This window comes from Dama dama, chromosome 3, assembly GCF_033118175.1.
Source record: "Dama dama isolate Ldn47 chromosome 3, ASM3311817v1, whole genome shotgun sequence".
NCBI classification, from domain to species: domain Eukaryota; kingdom Metazoa; phylum Chordata; class Mammalia; order Artiodactyla; family Cervidae; genus Dama; species Dama dama.
This window is the reverse complement of record NC_083683.1, coordinates 63823250-63848319: the sequence shown is the minus strand read 5'-3', so window position 1 is coordinate 63848319 and position 25070 is coordinate 63823250. Positions and strand designations below refer to the sequence as shown.

Here is a 25070-nt window from a genome sequence, read left to right as displayed (position 1 = left end):
TCTGTGCTTCTAGTAATGTGAATCTACTGATTATAAATGACTTCTGTTTATGAAGCTCAGGAATCTGTGGGTTAGACTGGTGGAATTTTAAATGTTTCAGAGTCTTTGCTCATTATTTCACGTGTTTTGAGCAGGCAGCTCATTAGTTGAAAGGAAAGGCAACCAACACACACCATCTAGGTCCTGTAGTGCAGTCGTTATGTTAGGAAGTTTAAACTTCTTACTTATCTTACTCAGTTCTTCCCACAACCCCATGAAGTAGGTAGGATTATTTTCCCTGTCTTTTCAGGTGAGAAAACTGCCCCAGGAAGGCTGACTAACTAGTTTAGGGTCCCACAGCTTGTGAGTAGAGAGAGCTAGGATTTAGCCCTGGCTCTATCTGACTCCCGGGCCTGTCGTCTTCCCCAGAAACTGTCCATCGGAAAAGTCCTGACCATCACACAGGTGATCCCTGGGTCCTGTGTACCTGAGTAACATCAGGGCTTTGTGTGTGCGTATCCATGGGGCCCTTCCCGTCACCTTGATTCTGCAACGTGAGATTTCCTCCTTTGTTCATACAAGGGCACTTGTGGAACATGTAAGCCGTCGACCGTCAGCACAGTCTCAGCGGCATCTCTTTCACGTGTCCTTTCTCCTCTGACCCGCCTGCCTTGGCTCCCTCCCTCATTGTCTCATGCCTGGCACAGTCCTCCGTGGCCTCCCATCATACCCTCCACTTGCCATGCCGCCTCTGGGGCAGCCTGGCCAGTGGCATCTCTGTTCCCACACTCTCTATTAAAGGCCTTGCAGTGACTCTTGTCCTGAGAGGGCTCAGCAGCCAGATGAGGCCTTTGCGATTTGCTCTCTGCACCTCTCTACCTTCAGCTTCTCTAGTGGCTCAGTGGTAAAGAACAGGAGACAAGGGTTCTATCCCTGGGTCGAGAAGATCCCCTGAAGGAGGAAATGGCAGCTCACTCCAGTATTCTTCCCGGGAACTGAGGAGCCTGGCGTACTGCAGTCCATGGGGTCACAAAAGAGCTGGACACGACTAAGCGACTAAACACCATCACCATCACCCTCAGCTCTCCCTGGCTACCCCTGGCCATACAGCCACCCCCACTGTGATCTGTAGACCTACATGCATTTCCCCGGGTCGGGCCTTCTGTCTCCTGTATCCACATGTTTGGGATGCTTTTTCCTCCTTGTCAACCTGGAGAATATTTATCAAAACGCACCTTAAACATTACTTCTCTTCCTCACTCTCCACCTCACCTCCAGGATAAACTTAACCACTTTTCAATTTATGCCCACATGCTGCTCTAAATTTTTGTATCAGCACTTCAACAGTTCATTTCATTTATTTACTTACATGATTGTGGCAATGTGATTTGAACAGAACTCTAGAGGCTGGAATTTTCCCAGGATCATATTTTTTTTGACTGGCTCTATGGAGATCCCCCAACCTTAGCATATGTCAAAGAGTATGTCTTATGATTGGTAAGGCAAATAGTTTTTCTGCTATGCAAAGAATGATGTAATAGATAAAACAAATACCCAGGTCTCTGCTTTGGATCGGAAAAGGCAATGGCACCCCACTCCAGTACTCTTGCCTGGAAAATCCCATGTACGGAGGAGCCTCGTAGGGTGCAGTCCATGGGGTTGCTAAGAGTTGGACACGACTGAGCGACTTCACTTTCATTTTTCACTTTCATGCATTAGAGACGGAAATGGCAACCCACTCCAGTGTTCTTGCCTGGAGAATCCCAGGGATGGGGGAGCCTGGTGGGCTTCCGTCTATGGGGTCGCACAGAGTCGGACATGACTGAAGCGACTTAGCAGCAGCAGCTGCTTTGGATAATTCCTTTTTCTCCTCTCTCTAGAAGAAGAATTAAAGTTTCACCTGTCTCACAGGATGGCAGGTGACACTCTTTGTTTACCTGTTGAACCAAATGCAAGAAACAAGGTGTAACTGCTATGTTTAAAATGGATAACCAACGAGGACCTACTATTTAGCACATGGAACTCTGCTCAATGTTATGTGGCAGGTTGGATGGGAGGAGAGTTTGAGGGAGAATGGATACATACATACATACACATATGGCTGGGTCCCTTCAGTGTTCACCTGAAACTATCACAACAATACAAAATAAGAAGTTAAAAAATATAACAGAATATAATCTCCAGCTAGCAGCAGTGTCCTGAGAAGGGCTGGAAAGACTGTCTATGAAAATATCCTGAGGACTGATGAAATGTGCAGATAAAGTTCTTGCGTGTTTCATCTTTCATTTCTACTGCGGTTTGGTTTCAGTCTGTCAGTGGTACTGCTGTTTGCAGATTGAGAGCAACAGATTCCCTCCAGGGGATAATTGTTCTTGGGTACCCAATTTCTTAGGTATTATTTCTGATCAGTGATGGGTGTTCAGATGTGTAGAAGGTGTCACGTGGAAGCAATAAAAATGCCACAGGGGGAGCGGTGAGTCAGGAGAGCGGCATAGCAAAAAGAGGAACTCACCCTGGGATAAGTACCACTATGTTGACCTTCCCGTTTTTAAAATCTGTTCTCTGCCTACCACAGGCAGTACTGTGAGTGTAATCACAGGATTCTGACTTCCGCTGATTGCTAACTTGGTTGATTTGATGGCAAGGGAAAACATGTTTTGTGTCTGCAGCATGTACCTGACAGCAGGGGTCTCCTAAACAATTCCTTTTTCTGTCCTTTCTTTATCTAGGGAGATAGAATGTTGTGAGACAGCAGATGAATTCTATAGCACCATGGGGCGCCTTACCCAGGAGATGCTAGAGAATGATCTTCTGGAAAGCCATGAACTCATGCAGGTGAGTGGGCAATGCCTGCCCCGCTTGGCTCAGGGGACCCCAATACCTTGATAACAAGCAGAGGAAGAAAGAAACAAATAATGGATATTTATTATGACTTTCATTAAACAATGTTGTATTTCAATTGTGGCTCAAATAAAGCTGGAAAGTTTTTTAAAAAGCCAGAAAATGCATTACAAAAACAAACGAAAAACCCCATCGGAGCACCTCCCCCCTCACCAGCAAATCCCCAGGCGCTTATTCTGGATCTGATTCTTAGCCTTAAAGGGAGGCTGTTGGGGAGAAATAATTATTTCTGGGAAGGAATTATTGAGGATCAAAAGGAGATTATTCTACTTCTCATTTTGGTTTATTTGTTTTGTCCACATTTGCAACTCATGTTTTTACATAGGAATCATAAATTTCAAAATCACCGACTTGAAGGGTTTTGTTACTTTCTGGCGTGTTACTGTATCTCAACATCATACTGGGCAAGTCATTAAAAATGACAGAAGAGATAGCAGATTTGTTAACACTGTGTCTTCCATTAGGCTCTATAACGTGATTTTTTTTCTCAGTCTTCTCCTGGGCTTCTGATGACTATTTCTCTTACAGGTTCTTCCTTCGTCCCGCAAGCTAACCAGCAGTGGTTCTTGTCCAAAGTTGTTGTTGGGCCTTGGTTCCTTCTTTCTCTGTGGTGCCTCTCTCTCTCTTTTCTTGGTTTCAACTTTAATGTTGGGTTCCATGCCTGAGGTTGTTTTGGTGACTGGGGCCCAGTCAACAGGTTAGAAAACAAAGACTCAGGCCCTCATTTCGGACCTGAGAAGAGGTTTTATTTCTCTCCTCATCTCCTGGCACCTCCGCCTGCTTCTCAGAACCCCGCACTTTTAGCAGACAGCTGCCCAAGTTGTTGAGAATACTGACCACCCGGTAGAATTTCCCTGAGCATTTCTGTTTTTTATTTCACCTTTTCTTTGCATTCTCATCTCTTCTTCCTTCCTGCCTGTCTGACTTAGGGCAGGAAGTACGCTCTCTGCACCTGACCTCTGTGCTGTGATTCCAGCTCCTGTCACACCTCCCAAGCCATTGCTTTCTTGCTTCTTCTCTCTCGTAGAGGGAAGTGTCTTTTATGGAACATTATTCTCATATTCCCCATGTGAGATCCTTCTCGGAGGTCCCCAGTCTTTTTGGCACCAGGGACAGATTTTGTAGAAGATAAGTTTTCTACAGATTGGGGTCCGGGGAGTGGTTTCAGGACAATTCAAGATTCAAGCATGTTATTTATTGTGCACTTTATTTCTAATCTGATGCTGCTGGTGATCTGACGGGAGGTACTGATCTGTGGCCTGGAGGATGGGGACCTGTGCTTGACATCCTACAGACCTGCCTGATTCACATGCCCCAGGCAGGACTCGGAGATCTCATCCCTTTTTCCTCACTCATGAAAGAAACTTCAATGACTACTTATTACCTACAACACAGAGCGTGGATTTCTCAGCTCCTCATCCAATGCTCTTGACTGTCTGGCATTTACCTCTCTTTCCAGCCATAGTTCCTATTATTCCCTTTTGTGCCCTTGACCCAAGTCTCGGCAAGCCACACTGTCTTGCGTGTTCCTGGAGCTACTTGGGGATATGCCTGCTCCAGACCTTTGCTCCGTCTGTTCAGTGTCCCTCGGTCCCTTCACGTGTTTCGGGCCTGCCTCCCTATGAAAGTGCCAGTTCATATGCCATCGCCTTCATGAAACAGTCTTTCATTAGTCGCTCAGTCGTGTCCAACTCTTTGTGACCCCATGGACTGCAGCACGCCAGGCCTCCCTGCCCATCACTAACTCCCGGAGTTTACTCAAACTCATGTCCATTGAGTCAGTGATGTCATCCAACCATCTCATCCTCTGTCATCCCCTTCTCCCACCATCAATCTTCCCCAGCATCAGAGTCTTTTCAAATGAGTCAGTTCTTCGCATCAGGTGGTCAAAGTATTGGAGTTTCAACTTCAGCATCAGTCTAGTCTCTGACAGACTCAACTAAAAGCATCTCCTTCTTTGACTCACCACGTTTTCCTTGTACCGCTCTTGTGAGCCTTCATCACCTTCTACCTTGATTTGAGGCTGGATTTTATTTCCTCAGTGATATTATGAATTCCTGGAGGACAGGCACTCTTTTCTCATAATATGTAGCACTTTACCTTCTCCTAGAAAGAAACAAGAAAGAAAGTGAAGTCGCTCAGTTGTGTCTGACACTTTGTGACCCCATGGACTGTAGTCTGCCAGGGCCCTTCATCGATGGGATTTCCCAGGCAAGAATGCTGGAGTGGGTTGTCATTTCCTTCTCCAGGAGATCTTCCCAACTCAGGGATCGAACCCAGGTCTTCTGCACTGCAGGCAGACTTTTTACTGCCTAAACCACCAGGGAAATGCTACCTTCTCTTAGTGCTGCACAATAAATGTATTAGTTCATTAAGTAAATAGCCATTGAGTGTCTCCAACTAGTTTTCTGTCTTCTCTCTCTCTTTTTTTCAAAAAGTATTTATTTGTGTATTTGGCTGTGCCGGGTCTCAGTTGCAGCATGCAGGATCTTCCATCTTTCTTGTGGCATGTGGAGTATTTTATTTGTGGCCTGCAGGATCTTTAGTTGCAGCATGTGGGATCTAGCTCCCTGAGCAGGAATCGAACCCAGGCCCCCTGCATTGGAAGCATGGAGTCTCAGCCACTGGACCACCAGGGAAGTCCCTCTGCATTCTCTTTCTCAGCAAGTGTTTCCTGACTTAAACCACCTCACCTGATGGCCCTCCTCCATGGCCCCTCTCCTCTAATGCAGTCTGTACTTTGCTGCCAGAGGAATCGTCAACACTTACTGCTTTAGTCATTTTATTGTTCTTCATAAAACCTTCCTGCGCTTCCTTGTTATTAACAAATAAAATGCTTCAGCCTAGTTTTCTAGGCCCTGTATTAAGTTCTCCAAATGTTAACTGAGCACCTGTCTCTGTCAGAAGACCTTGTTGTGAAAATTAATGTCTGGTTTTACCTCTAAAGATGAACAGGAGTAGGTCACACTCTGTGTGTATGTGAGTGTGTGTGTATGCGGGAGTGCATGCACATGTGAGGGTGCATGTGTGTGTTGGAGACAGTGGTGCAGATCAGAGAGGCAATTCATGGTCGGCAGAGCAGCAGGAGTCAAGGCATCGGCAGTGGGAAACATTATGGTGTGGGAAGGAAGCTATAGGAGTTTGGTTTGCTGATTGGAAGACTGATGCTGAAGCGGAAGCTCCAATACTTTGGCCACTTGATGTGAAGAGCTGACTCATTGGAAAAGACCCTGATAACTGGAAAAGACTGAGGGCAGGAGGAGATGGGGGTGACAGAGGATGAGACGGTTGGATGGCTTCATTGACTCAGTAGGCATGAGTCTGAGCAAACTCCGGAGGAGACAGTGATGGACAGGGAAGGCTGACATGCTGCAGTCCTTGGGGTTGCAAAGAGTCGGACGCGACTGAGCACTGAACAAATGTGGGGAAGACCACAATCCATGGTAAGGAGTGTGGACTTGATCCTTCAGGTCAAGGTTGTGAGGTGGTGCTTGCTGGAGTTCCTGGGCTTCTGTTGAACCTTTGGAAAGGGGAGAAGAAGAGCTGTGGGTCTGAGAGGTTTCAGGGAGAGGGGGGAAACAGTCTTAGTTGTGTCTTATGTCGACTCCAGGGGCAACTCCATGAAGGGTGGACTTGAAGGGGTCTCTGTCAGGAGGTAGGGAATTGAAGAAGCAAGAATGGAACAGAAGCAATACTTAGAGGGTGAAGTTGACAGGACTTGGCCGTGGAAAAGGGACATGGGGTGAGGGATAAAGGAAGGGAGAGACAAGGACAGCCCACAGGTTTCTAGCTTAGGAAGAAGAGGGGACATTCATCGGGGGAGAAAGGTGGGTTTGTTCTCACACTGGCTGCATTGGCGGTATTCTGTGGTTGCCCCATTCCTCACCTATCCAGTGGTGTTCCCCACTACTCCACAGCCAGGACCTATTGCCCTGGCCATAGCTCTGTCCTCACCCTGTCCTCTGTGGGCTGTGTTCATCCCCATGGCAAGGCTTGGGTTTCCCTCCAACATCCTCTCTGAAAATCCTTTCTGTCTACCAGATCCTTCTCAGTCTCCCCCAGCTCCTCCCACCAGGCTGTTAGCTCAGCCCTTGTTAATGATACTAATAGCTCCTCCCTACTCCTTCAGCACTTAAGATTGTCAGCAATTGTCACTACAGACTTAGTGCTTATTACAAATTATATTGTTTGGTATTTTTTCAAATATGTTCATGGTCTCTCCCTAACGAAATAGCAGGTTGCTTAATGATAAGGGCCTCAAATGACCGTGTATCCCCATAATGCCTAACGTAGTGCTAAGAATCCCCCTGGCTGCTCCATGGATACACGGAACTATAAAACATTAGGATTTGAGGCAGTGTTTTTCAAACTTGACTGTGTATAAGCAACATGTCAGGAGTGTATTAAAAGGCAGATATTTGGCCCATGGGTGGTTATTATGCAAGTGGTTTGAACTTACGCTTATAGAAACACTGGTTTGAAAGACACTTAAAGGTCCACTAACCTAATTCTGTCACTTAACAGAGAAGAAACTAAGACATGGAGAGTGAGCATCTTGCCGTATTCCTGTGTTATCTAGCGGCAGGCCCAGAACTGGTGGGATCCAAGCTCAACACGTGGCCTGCTGCTGCTCCTCACCACCCAGCACAGGGCTTCCACCTTATTCAAAACATGTCTTTCTAAAATCTGAAATCCCCTTTAGAAGAATGAGCAACATTTTATTTCACCTAAAGTTTAAACATTGTAAATGACAGATACATTGCACTTTGTCTTCTGGGAATTTCCTATCTTAGATACCAGGAAAAAAGTGAACCCCCTCTTTGCTTTAAGAGAATCCTAGAAGGAAAAATGTAGACTGTGGCTTGATTGATTAGATTTCATTTTAGCAGCATTTCTCCTGCTGAGGAAAACATCTGGTGAAGATGAACTGAGCCTAATTTTGTACAACTTATGTTTTCACATTTTTTTGTAAAACATGTCAGTGATGAAAAAGAGAAATACTATTCCTTTTCAGCAGTACCTAAATATAAATGTCTATTTAAACACATGTTGGTAGTTTGGGCAGTAAAGAGACTTGCTGGTTTTCCTTGACATCATAGAGTATTAAGGAAAGAAATGCTGAATGTCATTTCAAGCGCTCTCTTTTTTGTATTTACTCCTTAAGAAAATTAATTCAGTGGCTATGATCCAATTACGGTAGACCTTAAGTCTGTCAGCAAACTTGAAATGACTCCAGATGAAAAATGCAGACTGCATACAAGATCTTTATTTTTGAACTGAAGAAATGCAAAGATTCTCCCTGTTTGGTTTTCACTATTTCTTTCAATTCTAGGTGCCATGCCCCAAATTATCTGCTGGGTTTTTGTTGTTTTTTTTTTTTACCATAAATCTCATCACTCTTTTATATTATTAGCAATGTCCATTTAAATAAGAGATAATGTTAGAAAAAGAGACTGGGAGAATACTGATGAAATAGTTTATATGGATTTTGCTATGCCTTTTAACAAAGTCTCTCATGGATTCTTTGAGAGAAAAGTTATAATTTTTTTTTTAACTGCTCCAGGACTTGGTTGTGGCATGCAAGATTTTTTTTTTTTTTTAGCTGTGGCAAGTGAACTCTTAGTTGCAGCATGTGGAATCTCATTCTCCGACCAGGGATCGAACTGGGTCCCCCTGCATTGGGAGCACAGAGTCTTAGGAACTAGATCACCAAGAAAATCTCCCTGTATAATTTTATATATAGTTATTATATATAGAGGGCTTCCCTGGTTGGTCAGCAGTAAAGAATCTGACTGCAGTGCAGGAGACCCAGGTTTGATCCCTGGGTTGGAAAGATTCCCTGGAGGAGGGCGTGGCAACCCACTCCAGTACTGTTGCCTGGAGAATCCCGTGGACAGCGGAGCCTGGCAAGCTGCAGTCCAAGTGTTGCACAGAGTCAAACGTGACTGAAGCGACTAAGCGTCAGCAGCATTATATATAGAAAAGTTGGTTACATGCAGTTACTAGACGAGTTTGGAGAAACCTCACCCAAAGTGGTTGTCAATAATTTACAGTTACCTGAGGGGAGCTTTCATGTGCCATGAGACAGGATCTGCCCTTGGACTGTTCCCTTTTTCTATCAGTGATGAAATGGAAATCACGTGGATGTGAATTCTTGTCCAATAGAAGGATGCCATCTGATTAACTAGTGCTGTCAAAAATGAAACTGTCTGCCTTGCAAAATTGTGTGGGCCCATAACTGGAAGTGTTCAAGCAGCACCCTTATGATCAAATGTTGGAGATGCTCTAGAGGGCGCTCTTGCGTGGGAGGGAGGTTGAACCAAATTATGTTTAAATTCCTTTTTAACCTTAAGATACTGTTTATGTACTATACTTTGGCTCTAAGATAATTAGTAAAATTCCTTTCTTGAAGTCAGTTGTAAGTCTCTGATTTACACAGTTGGGCACCTAGAACTCTCAGGTACCCGGAGGACCGTGGTGGCATGCCATGTACCTTCATGGGATAACTGTCTGCCAACAAGTGAGACCTTTAAGTGAGTGAATACATGCGAAATGCCATAAGCACATTTCTTTCAGAAACACTGATTTATACTTTAAAGGGCTCACTAAAAGTAAATTATAGAGAAAGGCAGAGCAGGAAAAGAGCATGAATCCCAGTGGAGCCAGTGTTCTTTTTGGTCCAACATCTTTAGCTGAGTGGCCCTTGAAGGAGCTTGGTGAAACCCCAGACCATTTACTCTGGGGCAGGATGGGACAGAGCAGGCCCAAATGTACTCCTCTTTCTTTTCTCACACACTTCCTTCATGAGGCTGGGCCAAGGAGTTTTCTGATAACTTTTAATAAAACTGGCAGAAATAAAAGGTGACTCTTCAGCTAGACATCTCACTGATTGTCTCCAATGAGACATCTTCCTTCATTTGTAGAGAATTTTGAAATTCCTAACATTAGTAATTTCATCTTTTTTAATAGTGAAATTTATTTTTAATTGAAGGATATTTGCTTAACAATATTGTATTGGTTTCTGCCAAACATCAGCATGAATCAGACATAGGTATACCTGTATCTCTCTCTCTTGATCCTCCCTCCCAGTAATTCCATCTTTTAAACTTGAATCACAATGATATGGGTTTGTTTATTGAGACATGATTGACATATATTAGTTTCAGGTGTACAACATAATGATTCGGTATTTGTATATATTGTGAAATGATCACAAAAGTCCAGTCAACATCCATCACTGTGCATATTTAAGACTTTTAAAAACATTTATTTATTTATTTTGCTGCACCAGGTCTTAGTTGCAGCATGTGGTGTCTAGTTCCCTGACCATGGATCAAACCTCTCCTGGCATTCTGTACTGTCAGTAAAGCAGCTTTTTGGGCAGTGAACTGCTGGCAGTCTTTGTGGCATCAAAGAGAGTGTACTCTGACTATGTTTTTAATGAAACTATATGAAGTATTTCAGCCATACAGAATGTATTAAAGTAATATGACAAAACTTACACACCCATGACCCAGTTTAAGAAATAAAACATTAACAACACAGGTGAACACCCTCATCTACTCCTCTCTGATCCCGCTCCTCTCAGAGGTAACCACCATCCTTCACTTTTTCACGATGAGTTTCATGCCTTCACTTTTCAGATGAAAAGGAGGCACAGAGAGGTTGGGAACCAGCATAATCTCACATTCCGGAATAACGGGAGCCACAAAGTACCTTCTGCTTCTTTCCAGGGGGAAACCGTTCACTGTTAGTACATTTGTGCTGCTTCTCAGCCATTTTGGTACATGGATCTTCCTGGACTTAGGATGGGGTTACATGCAGATAAACTCATCATACACTGAAAATGTATTTAATACACCTAACCTACCAAACATCACAGTTCAGCCTAGCCTGCCTTAAACATGCTCAGGACACTTATGTTAACCTATACTTGGGCAATATGTGAAGCCTATTTTATAATGGAAAGTTGAATAATCCATATAATTTAATGAATGCTGAACTGCAAGTGAAAAACAGAACAGTTGTCTAGGTCCATAATGGTTGTAAATGTATTGTTTGTTTCCCCTAGTGATCACTTGGCGGATGGGGAGCTTGATTGCCTAGCATCATGAGAGAGGATCTATGGCACATTGTAAGCCCAGGAAAAGATCCAAATTCAGAATTCAAAGAAGAGTTTCTACTGAATGCATATCACTTTTGCACCACCGTAAAGAGGAAAAATCATTTCAGTTGAACTGTTGTGAGTTAGGGACTATCAGTGATCAAGTATGCATGAGATAAGGTGATTTAGAGAGGATTTTTGTGGTCTTGATAAACTTTGTAACTTTGCACAATAAGCAATGGAGAATCAAAGGAATTGTAGCCAGCACTTCTGTGTTTGGAGTCTTGGGATGTTACACTAAGGTCTAAGAGGATACCATGAAGTTTGGAGACAGTCAGATGTGCACTCTGTTTAGAATGGAGATTTCAGTGGACTGATCCAGTGGTAGCTCTGAGCTGTGGGGGGAGACTGCAGCGCTAGGAGGCCCCTTTCAGAGCCCTCCTTTTTCTACCTGTGCAGAGATGAGACATTTCCTAAACCTTCTCAATTAAAAAATACTACTTTAAAATATTTTCCTTAAAAAGTGTCATCAGGACATTTGAATGGCTTCCCGGAAGAAATGAAAGTTCATGTGACTAATATGCATCTTCTGATGAATAAGAACCCAAAAGGTTGAAGAAATATGTTTGGAGCAATTAAATTTTTATCAAGAGAACAAACAAGATGATTTTCTTCTCACTGGTAGAATGATAGATCATCTTAAAATTCTGGAGGAAGCACAGGTGCTTTTCCCATTTTTATTTATAGATTTTTTAACAGCCTATGCTTTACACCCTGTCACTTCCTTCTTCTTTTTTTTTTTTTCTTTAAAAATAACAGTTAACAATTTTCGCCTAGAACTAATTCACAGACATTTGAAAAGGTGGTATCTTTGTAGGAAGCTTGCAGGTGATCATGAGATCGTCCCCCAGATTTAATTTTATCTGGAAGGCTGACATTTAATGTCTATAAAAATCATCAAGGAAAGCTTTGGAAAATGAGCAGTACATATAAAGAAGATTGATGGGTTCTCTGGGAAAGAAGTAATAGGGAGCTATGAATTTCTGAATTAATCCATCTATCAAAGGAGCAGGGGCATGTCAGACTGTCCCCATTCCCCCATCTCCACCCTCACCCTGTGCTCACCAGTTGGAGTGCCCAGTCGCAGCTGGATGGTTTGAGAACTCACTATTGTTGTTTTAATTTTTTTTTATTCTTGTCTTTCTCTAAGATAATATTGAAATGGACTCTCTCCATCAGCTGTGTAAAGAGCAGTCTCTACGTCTTCACACCCAAATCATAGAACTTTCCTGTCTTCGCAGGATTGATAAACTTGTGTAAGGCCACAATTTTAGACATGGCGTTTTTGTTCTTGTTTTCCAGACTGTTTATTCTATGGCTCCATTCCCTTTTCCACAGTTGGCAGAGTTGAGGGAAAAATACACTTACAACATTACACCATTCCCTGCCACAGTTAAGCCCACCTCAGTTTCTGGGTAAGGTGTTTTTTTTTTTCCTTGTTATTTTCATGATGAAAGACTTAATATCTTGTTATTTATATTTATTAAACCTCAGAAATACATTCAAAATAGCTTAGTGCTTAAAATCTGAACATCTCTTTCCCAAAGGCTTTGATTTAAATTCAGGAGGAAGATTTTTGAAAGTGTTACTTTTCAAAGAAGTTTGGGACATAAACTGAAAGGGTATTTAGCAACCCTACAACTTATTTAAAAACATCAAATATTAAAAATCTCAGTAATTTAAAAAGTGTAGAATTGGTGCCTGAAGAGACAGATGAGCTAATTTAAAATACTGTGGTGACCAGAAATTGACAAATACATGTACATAGGAATTTAATATATGAAAATGTACATCACAGTGAAAAGATACACTATTTAGTAAGTGGTGCTGGACCAATGAGACTCAATCTGGAAAGAAATAAAATAGGAGTCATACTTTATACCACACATCAGGATAAATTCCATATAGATGAGAGTTAAATGGAAAAAAATGAAATAATAAAATAAGCAGAAAATATGGAAGGATGTCTTTACTTCTTTGTAATTGGGAAGGTCTTAATAACTGACTCACAATTTTAAAAATTAAGGAAAAAATTAAGCAGTTTAAAAATAATTTTCTGCTTGACCAAAACCAAAACAGAGCAAAACAAAACAAAAAAACTCTCTAAGCAGACAAAAAAATACTTGTGTAAAAATATTTGTAACTGATTTCTCTCATGTATAAAGTTCTTAGAAGTCCATAAGAAAATGACCACCCAACTGAAAAATGATGAAAGAAGGGGAATAGGCAGTTTACATATAAGCAGCATCACTTAGACTTAGGGAAACGCAAAGTTGAGATTGTGAGATTAAAGTGAGATTGAGATTCTGTTTTTTCACCTATCAGACTGACAAAAATTTAAAAGGTCGATGTGCTCTCTGTCGATAAGGCTATAGGGAAACAGACACTCTTATACTTTGCTGATGAGAGGTTAATTACCATAGGACTTGGGACAGGCAATTTGACAGTATTTCCCCAAATTATTAATGCGTATATCCTTTGACCCAGCAATTCTACCTTTCTGATTTACCCCACAAATATATTTGTACACATGCAAAACACAGTGTGTATAAGGTTACTAACTGCAGTGATGTTTGTAATAGTATAATATTGGGAACCACTCAGGTGTGCATTAATAGCCTAGTCCATGACATGGGCTATACAGATACAGTACGGTACATGCATACATATGATCATGTATACATTCAGTATAGTGCAGCCGTTAGAAAGATGAGAAAGAAGCTCTGTGTGTGAATACAGAAGGTTTTTTTTTTTTTCAGTTGAATAAAAGCAAGGTGCAGAAGAGTGTACTCATATGTAGTATGCTAATACTTATAAAAAAGAAAAATAAGACTAGTCATATTTGCTTATTTAACTGATAACAAAGCTGAAGAATACATCAGAAATGGGTAACAGTGATCACCCGTGGGGATTAGGTGAGGCAAGAACCAGGCTGAAGTTGGACAGGGATGGGAGATGGACTTTATATTGGGTTGGCCAAAAGGTTTGTTTGGGTTTTCCTGTAACATCTTGCAGAAAAACCAAATGAACTTTTTGGCTAACCTAATATATATACTATATAATAACTATGTAAATATATTAAAATGTATAAGTGTAATTATATAAATGTGTTATATAAATTATAGCATATATGTATGTCATTTAAATCATGTGGGTATGTTACTTAAAAGTAATACTGCTAGTTTTTTGAATATTCCTTCTTCTTTTATGTTTTCCAAGACGACATGGTAAGGTCAGAGAGAGCGATGAAGAGAATGACCCAGATGATGAAGATGTTGTTGCTAATGCAGTGGGGTGTCTCGGACCTTTCAGCGGGTTCCTGGCACCTGAACTGCAGAAGTACCAGAAGCAAGTTAAAGGTAAAGAGGAGGCCTCTGTTAGATAATCACTGTGTGTTGGTTCACTATCGGCAGGGTATTACTATTGTGGCCTATAATATATAATATATTGTGGCCTATTGTTTCCTGAACTGACTACTGCTGTTAAAGATCTTTATTAGAAGTATCCTCTCTGTTACTTTATCATTTAAGAGGATCTCTCTGTTATGTGTCACATACATCATACCATGTTTCTTTTTCTTTATGATTAGTTTTGCTTTCCACTCATCTGATTCAACTTTGTGTGCTCACTTCCTTAGCACAGAGCCAGACATATAATAGATGCTTACTCTATTCTGTTTGAGTTTAATTGGATTCATTATAGACTAACTTCTTTTCCACTATAGAAATATTCTCTAAAGCCAGAACATTATGGTAGCCTCTATTTGAATCTCAATGACCACAAACGCGTGATCTCATAGGACATTCCGCTAAATTCCTCTCCTTAGCCCAAGGTTTCTAGATTTGAAAAGATAACTTCCACTTACCAGTTCTGGTTATCAATAGTTCTTCTGTTCAGAGCAAAACAGAACAAGTCTGCCTCTGCCCCCTCTTCTGCTGGATGTCTCTTGGATCCTGAGACCAGTCATCATATCCCCTAGAGCTTTCTCCATGGTCCAAGTTCAGAATTTCTTGAAGATGTGTCTTCCAGAACTTTTAATATTCTATAAATTCACCTCTAAATGTCCTGCAGTTTGGTAGTAGTCCTCTTAAAAATGGTACTCTAAATTGAATGCCATGCTATGTTTGTTTTTTCCTTGCAGAGAACAGACTTCCTGTGGTCTGGACATTATCCATGCAATGAACTCTTTTGAAGCAGTTTGTTGTTCTCCCACTATGATCTTTCCTATCTTGGGTGGCAGTTCTTCCCTTAGGACATTTAATTCTGCCTCTTCTAGTTTGAAGACCATTCTCCTTGCTGGAAGAGTACAGAAACAAAAGATGTCAGGCACCTCTGCATTCTCTCTGCCATCTGCTAGCTTTATGCTGCCTTTTCAAAGTCACGAGCTATTTTCTCATTTTTTGTTCTTGGTGCTTTTTTTGTTTGTTCATTGCGTCATTGGTGTTTGGGTCATGGTAGTTTTAACCCTCAGCATGTTTTGTATTTTAACCTGCTTTAATGTTCGGTTCATGTCATTTTGTGTGTGTGTCCTTGGTATGTACTCCCTTGTCATCTTTTGAAAGGACTTAAAAAAAAATCTGAACTCAGCCAGGGTTCTATTGATTTTGTAATGCCTTCTTCCTTCTCTTTTGTTGCCTGAATTTTAGCTTTTGGTTTCTGGCCATGGGATCAATATGTATTATAACTCTTAACGTTTTGAATCTAACATTATAGTGTATTATTAACTCTAACATTTTTATAGTCTGGGTCTGTGTTCCATTTTTCTACCCTGTTATTTTTTTCTGTGCAATTATGTACTCTGGTTTGACTTGATAACTTTCTCCTAAATTTCATCATTAGTCTTTGTTGTTGGTTTAACTTTAGTTTAGATTAGCAGACCTCCTTTTAATTTTCTTCTCCTTAGAGAAGTATTTTCAATAAAAATATCAGATATTCAGTCTTTATCTGAATAACACTTTCAGCAGATGTTAGGATACTTGAAATCCCCTACTAATCTTTGTTTTTAAAGCTTGTCCCCAGGCTGGTTTTACATGCCGTGTTAGAAAAATCTCAGTTTATCCCCTATTGCCTATGTGACATGGGAATGTATTCTCCCACAGTACTTATTTCTGTTTCTTGGCTTCCTGGGTGGCTCAGATGGTAAAGAATCTGCCTGCAAAGTGGGAGACCCAGGTTTGATCCCTGGGTCGGGAAGATCCCCTAGAGAAGGAAATGGCAACCCACTGCAGTATTCTTGCTTGGGAAATCCCATGGACAGAGGAGCCTGGCGGGCTAGAGTCCACGGGGTTGCAAAGAATCGGATACGATTGAGTGACTAACACCTTTCATTTTCATACTTGGATGTAATCTCAAATTTAAGGATAAATCTAGTTGTTGGTGTCACAGGAGCAGAAACCACACCAGATATAACAAACATAACAGAGAGTAAGGAAATGCTTATTAAATGAATAAAAACATTAATTTATAGTGATACTGTGACCTGAAGTCTTGATAATCTTGTCTTGGTATTTTTAACTAAGGAAAAAACTCACATTTAATGCCTAACTAAACCCTGCAAATGGTCGATTCCTTGTAAATTGTCGTTGAGTTATATGGAAATCTGTACCCTGACTTTACATAGCTAGAGTTATATTTTTCTAAGGGAAGTTTAGAAAATGGCAGTGATTTTTATGTGGAAACAGCTGAACTTATATCCATATAATGATCAAAGTGGTAATAAAATCAAACAATGAACCCACACAGCTCATTCCAGATTACAGTTAGGCTAATAAGAAAATGCGGAAGTATTTTCAGGACCAAATAAAAACAAGTACTAGACACATTCTAGAGTACCTGGATTTTTTCTGTGGTTCAGAATTTCCTGGAGGTTAAGATACTACCCTGGGTTATATAGTGTCATCAGTTCCCACTTAGTTCTCTTCCCCTCCAGTGACACCATCTCCTTGGCTCTCTTCCCTGGAATACAGAATCAAATGGGGACCAGAGTCTGAGATCCAATAACATTGCAGAGCTGAGTCCAGGAGCGATCAATTCCTGCCGAAGTGAATACCATGCAGCTTTTAACAGTATGATGATGGAACGCATGACCACGGATATCAATGCACTGAAGCGGCAATATTCTCGGATTAAAAAGAAGCAGCAGCAGCAGGTTCATCAGGTGTATATCAGGGCAGGTAATGTGCTTCTTGGAGTTAACTTCAGTATTTCTGAGATGGCCTGGGAATTACTGCTCACTCTGGCTTAGCACCCACCAATGCAGCTGGCAGGAGACAACAGCGTCTTTACCTTTTGACTTTTTATTTTATCTTATCAGGCTCTAAAGAAGAAAAAGGTCCCAAGGACCAGGCAGCTGATGGTACTGAACACCTCTTTGCTCTCTGTGCTTTTGGAGAAGGGTTTACAAATGATGAGAATGTTACAAAGCCATGCAATCCTTGGATTTGAGACATTTTGGAGCTCTTGCTTCTTAAGCACCAGCCATTTGGAAGTGGAATTTAGTCATCTGTGTACTAGTAAATTAAGCTATTCTTCAGTCATTTAGATAGTAATATAACAGATGTTGTGATCAGAGGAAAAGGAAAAAGCCGTTTCTATGCCTGGCTGATGGGGTAGCAGTGTCTTGGGAGTCTGCTGAGAAGAACACAATTGTACTGTAGTTGGAGATGCTCTTTTCCAAGGATTGTTAAGATTCTTTTTTTTTCTTTAAATTCCCTGAATCCCAATGAACAATCTGCTTTATTGTTTAATATATGCTGATTTTAGAATTGGTTTGTCTTGTTCTAAGTGAAATCCTAATGAAAATGATGCCAGTCCAGAGTAAACCACAGTATAAATTTGACATGTTTTTAAGAGACTGGTGAGCATGTGACTGTCTTGCACAAAAACTGAATTTACCTTTCGCTTGTCGGGAAGAAGTAGGCAACTTCTTGAAGATTCTTACTTTATCCTGAATCATTATAAAAATCTATCACAAAAGAAACTAAAAACTGTAACACTTTAATTTTCAAATCATTGACGCATACATGTCCTCATTTGTCCTTAAATCTACAAGGAAAGCAAGAACAGATGTTTTCATATCCTTGTGAAAAATAAGAAAATGGTAATTCAGGAAGGCTTAGCAATTGTCTAGGATTATATAGCTATAGTGAGTGGTCAGGCCAAGACTGTAACCCCCATGTTTTGATTCTTTATGTAGTTCTGTTCGAACCACTTTCAAAAGCTTTGGATGGGATGTTGAACAGTTGCCTTTGGGTACTGAATCAGCCCAGAACTATGGTCTGTAGGTCAAATTCTGCTCAATGCCTGTTTTTGTAAATACAGTTTTATTGGAACACAGGCATGCCCATTTGTCTGCATATTGTCTATGATGGCTTTTACACCTCAGTGGCAAAAATATTTATAGCCTGGTCCTTTATAGGAAAAGTTTGCTGACCCCTACTTTAGATCATGGTTTCTGTGGTTATTTTTAGAGAGATTGCTGCTCAAGGGCCAGAGTTCAAGAACATTGCTTCTCAGACTTTAGTGTGAATATGCATTGCTCGGGGATATGTTAAAATGAAGAATCTCCTTCCTGTAGCTGTGGGGTGGGGCTAAAATTATGCATATCCAATAAGCCTCTAGGTGATGCCACTGCTGCTGGGTGAGGACTGCACATTGAGTGGAAAGGTTTTGGAGGAGATGGTGTAGGTTAGGGTTAGCAGCACAGGTTTTGGAGGAGATGGTGGAGGTTAGGGTTAGCAGCACAGGTGGAGAGTGAACTTCAGCTGGAGGCAAAAGTTCCCAGCTTCTGGGATGTCCCTGGTGACCCAGTGTTTTACATTGCCAACGCAGAGGGCACAGGTTTGATCCCTGGTCGGGGAACTAAGATCCCACATGCTGCGTGGCGCGATCAAAACAAACAAAAATCCTCAGCTTCTGAGATTTAAAGAAAGGTGGTGAGGATGGTGGTTGAGGTACCAGCTTTCTAGGTTAGGGAGGACAGGAAGTTAAGACATTTTAGTCCTGATAGTTTCTGTTTTTATGAAGAAATTGGAGAAAAAGTTGTTTGCTTGGGAGTCAGTTGAAGGTTGTGTAGGAGCTTAAAGAAAGGAATGAAGATTTAGATTGAACACTGAAAGCAATGGGAGAGGAAAAGAAAGTTTGTTCAGTGCAATTGAGGACCTAGAAAAATAGGCAGTTATGAATTTAAGGAATATCAATCCACATAACTGTGTAAATCCCCCATTCCCCACCCCCTACCCCCAGCAGCTTTTAGCTCCCATTTTGGAAGAGAGAACGTGAATTGTGGCTTTAGAGTGGAGTTTTGTCAGGCATGTATGGTACAGCCACTGGGACGTTGAAACGTGGTTATTGATGAGGTGTGGTCCAAGCGATCAGCCATGCACCTAGCAGGGCGGTGGTGGTGTGGTATAAGGGAGCCGAAGAGACGGTGAGAGATTACGAGAGGACTGGGGGATCAAGGAACCGAAGTCTCCATGGTTCATTACCAAGAACAGTTACATCCAAGGTCTGGGAGCTGGAAGAGTCAAAGAGAAGAATAGGAGAGTCCAATGGTTTTTCATGTGAGGCAGATCCAGGTGATGTTTAGGAAGGAACTGGACAGGTTGAGGATGGGTCAGTCACAGAGGCCGCGAGGTAACTCTGAGAGGTAGGAGGACATAGAGTGAAGGGGAAACAGGTGTCAGAGTGTCACGGAAGACTGGACTGTGACCAGGGGTAGATAGGTGAGAGCAGTTGAGAAGCACAGAAGGGAGGACCACCACACCCACATGACCTGGTGATGTCAGAAGGAGGGCTGCTCACACAGAGATGCCAGGGTCTTTTTCTGCTACTTCTGCCTGCAGCTCTTGTCCCTGGGGCTATGAGTATGCAAACTTCATTGAAAACAGGGGCTTGGTCATAGCCACAGGAGGGAGACGGTACTACCGTTAATAGTGTTTTCCAGGGTCAAGTGCTTTCCTGTTTTCAGTTTGCTTTCCCAGTCTGCTCAGGACACAGGAGTGGACCTGGGACCAGGCCCTTGATGCCTGTGATGTCACTGCGTTTTTTACCACCTCCTTATCACTTCTCTCATGCTGCTGTCTCTCACTTAATAACATGCAGTGTGTGGTTTTCCCACCTCTCAGATGCTGACAGCTGGTAATCCATATGGTCATAGTGTTTGACTTATTATTTAAAAAAAAAAAATTTTTTTTTTTTTCAAAGATTTCCTAGATATATAGCCTGGGAGGCTGCTTCCCAGAAACAAAGCTCTCTGTAGAAAACATTAGAGAGCCTGGACTCTAACTGGTAATAAGGGGTCAGAGTGTTCCCTTTGTGTCCTCAGTGCCTGGTCTCCTCTGTATGAAGGGAGGGAATCTGCACCCCAGGCTCAAGGTCTGAATTCAGTTTCTGCTGCCTTCTGTTCCATGACTCTGCCCTTACCTGGGAAATATGTGGGCAGGGGGCAGGGACAGCCTGTGTTGACTCCTCTTCCAAGACGGATGTTTTTCTCTGTGGTACCTTTCACACGACCTTTCAACCTTTCTTTCAGACAAAGGGCCGGCAACCAGCATCCTCCCGTCTCAGGTAAACAGCTCTCCAGTTATCAACCACCTTCTTTTAGGCAAGAAGATGAAAATGTCAAACAGAGCCGCCAAGAATGCTGTCATCCACATCCCTGGTCACACAGGAGGCAAAATATCACCCGTCCCCTACGAAGACCTTAGGACCAAGCTCAATTCTCCGTGGCGAACCCACATCCGTGTCCACAAAAAGAACATGGCCAGGACCAGGAGCCAGCTGGGCTGCGGGGACACGGTCGGGCTGATAGAAGAGCAGATGGAGGGCTCCAAGACTCACACCCCGGGGGCGGCCGAGGCATCTCCCTCCGATTGTGCCGGGACAGCTCGAGGGGAAAGCGGCTGCTCCGACGGCAGCACAGGCAGGACCATCGAAGGGCGGTCTCCGGAGCCGGTGTTTGGGGACGCAGATGCCGACGTGTCTGAGGTCCAGGTGAAGATAGAAGCCTTGGAATTGACCCCAAGGGATGCTGCAGCTGATCCTGAGCCCAGGGTGCCTCCGCCCAGCCAGCGGCACTTCCCGGAGCCACCCAGTGCCCCGAGAGGAAACACGGTCCCCGGCAAGGCCCCCCAAGGCGGTGGCCACCCGAAGACCCCCGTCTTTAGCCCCTTCCCCAGCGTCAAGCCCCTGCGGAAGTCCGCCGCCGCCAGGAATTTGGGGTTATACGGTCCGACAGAAAGAACCCCAGCGGTGCCGTTTCCCCACATGAGCAGGAGCTTTAGCAAGTCCAGCAGTGGCAACAGCAGCACCAGGAAGCGGTGACCTTCTCTCCGAAGCTGTCCGCCTTCACCTCTTCACGGCGGCGGGGGCGTTCCAGCCCGATGGATGGCTCCAGCCGAGCTCCCGTCGTCCGCTGAGCGTGAATCCATAGGTTCAGAGATGAGCAGCGGTCCTTAAAACATGGGAATGGGAAATTGTGTAATTGGCGCTAGAATTGCGGTGTCTTCTGACTACGGATACCGTGGGTTCTTGTGGCAGAATAAATATTGTGGTTTTAAAGTGTTTGTCCAACTTTTCCTTGTGAGCTGTTTAGAAAAGACTTTGTATCTAGACTGTTAACTCTTCTTCCTTCCCTCTGGTTCTGAGGGCCTTCAGGGTCCCAGTGGCAAGCCCCGAAACTTCCGGTTCTCTGGGTGTTATTAATACTCAAGCATGCACACTAGCTGGCTAGAACAGAAACTGCAAAAAGAAAGTTAGTTTCTTAGTTGCAAAAAAAAAATTCCCAATTTCCCTCCTCATGCCCTATTTGGGGCAGCGGGGAAATGTTTGTTTGTGTGAGTTTTCCTTCAGTAGTTTTGGCCAGTCTCAAAACTGGTTTTTATTCTTGTGCTGAAGTTCAGGAGAAAAATCTAGGCAGCCTTTCCTTCACTTTCTGTTTCTACCTGCAAAATGAAGAAACCCTCATCTGTTGAAATGTAGGTTCATCACCAACTCGAAGATCTTATGCAGGGGTTCCAAAGGGGATATGCAGGAAGCAATTGCCCTGAACAACTTGCTGATTCCACTAAGCTTTCTTTGAGCTCCATGTTCTTCTCCTGAGGAGAGTTTAGGTCATCAGTGGTGGCATCTCTGATGGGCTCTACAGAGCTTATCCTGTACCCTCCACCACGCAGCTCATTTACCGACCAGCTCTCCACTGCAGATGCAGGAAGCCTCTGCTCAGAAGCCAGAACATAGTACCTGCAACTCTGTTACTTGAATTTTGTGCTTTTTTGGGGAGGTTGGAGTTCTTTGTTACTTGAACACTGCCTTTTCCTGGAGAAGGCCCCAGTACTTTCTAGCTCTCTCACCCCTTCCTCCTCAGAGATAGCACCTGTTATCTCTACTATGCAGATGGGAACCCTGAGTCACCCAGAGGTGAATAACCCTTCAGATACTCCAGGTAAATACTCTCGGTACTCAGTGTGACTCAGCCACATTTCCTCCAGTGCCATAGGCGGGTTTCATGCTCTTTGTACACACATGCGTTGGCTCCCTAGGTTCTAGAAAGCAAGACTTGGAAGCCATTCACTGCACCCTCTTCTGACTCGAAGAACCTTTCGCCAGATGGTACAGAGTACTGTCATGGCATTTCGTAAAACCAGCTCTGACCTGCTTATCTGAAAAGGTAGTTTATTAAAAAAAAAAAAACAACAACAACACTTCATGCAGCTGTCATTTTGGCTGGACAGAAGGCTCACTCCCAACCCCCCTTTCCCACCATCTTTAGACAGACTCAGCATTTTTATCCTCGTCCCTGGAAGACCTCCACCAGGCTGACAGGCATTTTGATGATGCAGACAGTATTCATTTGACCTAATTGGAGGATTGCTAATTCTGAAACCAAAACTATAGTTTAAGAAAGGATTTTTTTTCCTATGGAGAGGCACTAATTTTTAGAATAAAATAGTGTGATTGTGTGGGCTTTTTTTGAACAGAAAACATGAGAATGATATATACAATGAGAAGAGTTATCCTTTTTGTGGTATTTTTACCCCTTAAAGAATTGAAGATGGAAAATCTGAGTAATAAGTTACTGCAATTTGGATCTTGAATTCTGTGCTCTCCAAAGTTAGCATGTAGCTTCTTACAAAGCAGCCACACCCGCAGCCTGTGTCTTGGGAAGAGTGTAGGTAGAGAGTCGGGATTACCTTACATAAGAGACCATGTTTTCCAAAGTTAAGCCAGTGACACAGTTTTCTTCCATCTTATCTCAGCCTTTCAGATAAGAATGATTCCACCTTGTACTCTTTTCTCCTCCCCCGTCCCGAGTGAGTCAGAATCGTCCCGCTCCCCTGGAGGGATGCCTGATTTGAGCGGAGAATTGTTTTTCCTCTCTTGAGTCAGTTTCCAGCTCCCCGAGGGGTCTGAGATTGGGGAGGTGGGTAATGAGGTAGACGGTACTTACAGGCTCGTGCCGTTGCTGTCTGCTACCCATCTTAGGGTTTGTAGCACATATCGTACCAGTTTCCTGCGGTTGGTCTTCCTGAGGAAAGGGTGGATGTGATGGCAGGCAGTTGGGGATAAGAATTTGTTGATGATGAGTGAACTACTGAAAAGGATGGTAGTCTTCTGAGGTAAGAATGACCACATCAGGATTTCAAAACCCGACAGATTCCTGCTCAAGCACTGTCCTGTTAAAGTGCATGCATTGTACCATGTAATCACCATGTGGATTGGTCAATTTGTGAGCTTTGCCTACTTTAGAAAATAAAGAATCTGCAGTAGCCTGTAGCACACAGCATGTACGAAGACCAGTGTGGACTGTTATCTTCCTTTGTATTGGACACTGTACGCCAGCAGCAGAAGTACTTACTAAGTAGCGGTTTCTTTATTTTAGTTACGTCCGTACCCTGTCAGCACTATCCTGGGAGTCAATTCGTGTCTCTGCACCTCAGTCCTCTTACAAAAGCCTCCAGCTAATCTAAACCTAGTTTGTAATGTCAACAATGGGGCTGTAACTGTTTGGAATATTGTATTCCCTCTTTCTGTCTCTCTTGTTCTGAAGAACTGTACTGATCACAAAAAATATATGCATAAAGATTCGCATTGTTGTAGCTATTGTGGCGTTGTTTATCTGAGCGCCTGCATGGAATGCTGTGTGACTTTGCCCATCCTCTTCTCTTTTCCTGTCAACGTCCCCCCAGCCTCCCCCCGCCCCGCCTTTGTTCATGTGAACCAAGGGAGCAGCCCAATAAACTCCAGTGACCCCAGTTTAATCGCTAGGTTGCAAGGTGGCCTATGATCTGCCAGGAACTTGGCAGAATGGTGGGTTCCTGAATATGAGTAAGAGAGTTTGCTCAAGAATGTGCGTATGTGTGTGTGAATGTATGTGTATAAAATGAATAATAAAATAGAGCAGTAAGAATGCAGTTCATCTTCCTGGTCTTATGGAATCTAGATGAATTGAGAACTGTGGTCAAGGGTATAGCTGCTGCCATCTCCCCTCATAAAATCTCCGTTTACTCTTTCTGAGTTACTTTTTTTTTTTTTTTTTTTTGCTGCATACAGCCATCATCTGAGGCAGCATTTTAAATATACTATGTTTCCTTATTAGAAAAGTGACACGTGTGTTAAGAAAATTTGGAAAACAGAGCACAAGGGACCATCGGTGTTCCGGAATGGGTCTCTCTGCTGTTTGTTTGTGTTTGCATGTATAACGCACCGCTGTCTACTAAAAGGTGTATTGAGAACACTAGTTGAAGCTTTGATTTCAGCAAATGCTCTTCTACAGCATCATTTCATTGACCAGTATTTCATCATGTGTTCATGCCAGAATTCACATAACAGCATCTTGTTGTAAAAGAGATGTCTTTTTTTTTTCTTATTGAAATGTAGTTCATTTACAATATTATGTTAGTTTCAGGTATATGATAATTAATTTGGTTATACATATATCTGTATATTGTTTTTTAGATTCTTTTCCATTATAGTTTAACATGAGATAGTGAATATAATTCCCTATGCTATACAGTAAATCATTGTT

General features: G+C 42.6%; 1 protein-coding gene across 3 annotated transcripts in view; it reads left to right on the top strand.

Moving 5' to 3' along the window:
• TBC1D30 (TBC1 domain family member 30) overlaps nucleotides 1–24141 on the top strand; it is a 104375-nt gene extending 80234 nt beyond the window's left edge. For 2 of the 3 annotated variants that reach the window (XM_061130766.1, XM_061130757.1), the window contains exons 9-14: nucleotides 2709–2814; nucleotides 12347–12459; nucleotides 14264–14403; nucleotides 17011–17217; nucleotides 17358–17399; nucleotides 20577–24141. In XM_061130766.1, coding sequence (XP_060986749.1) covers nucleotides 2709–2814; nucleotides 12347–12459; nucleotides 14264–14403; nucleotides 17011–17217; nucleotides 17358–17399; nucleotides 20577–21367 — 1399 coding nt within the window. In that variant the 3' untranslated portion in view covers nucleotides 21368–24141. The remainder of the gene's footprint in view (nucleotides 1–2708; nucleotides 2815–12346; nucleotides 12460–14263; nucleotides 14404–17010; nucleotides 17218–17357; nucleotides 17400–20576) is intronic. The other variant, XM_061130776.1, reaches the window with a different exon arrangement.
• The last annotated feature ends 929 nt before the right edge of the window (nucleotides 24142–25070 follow it).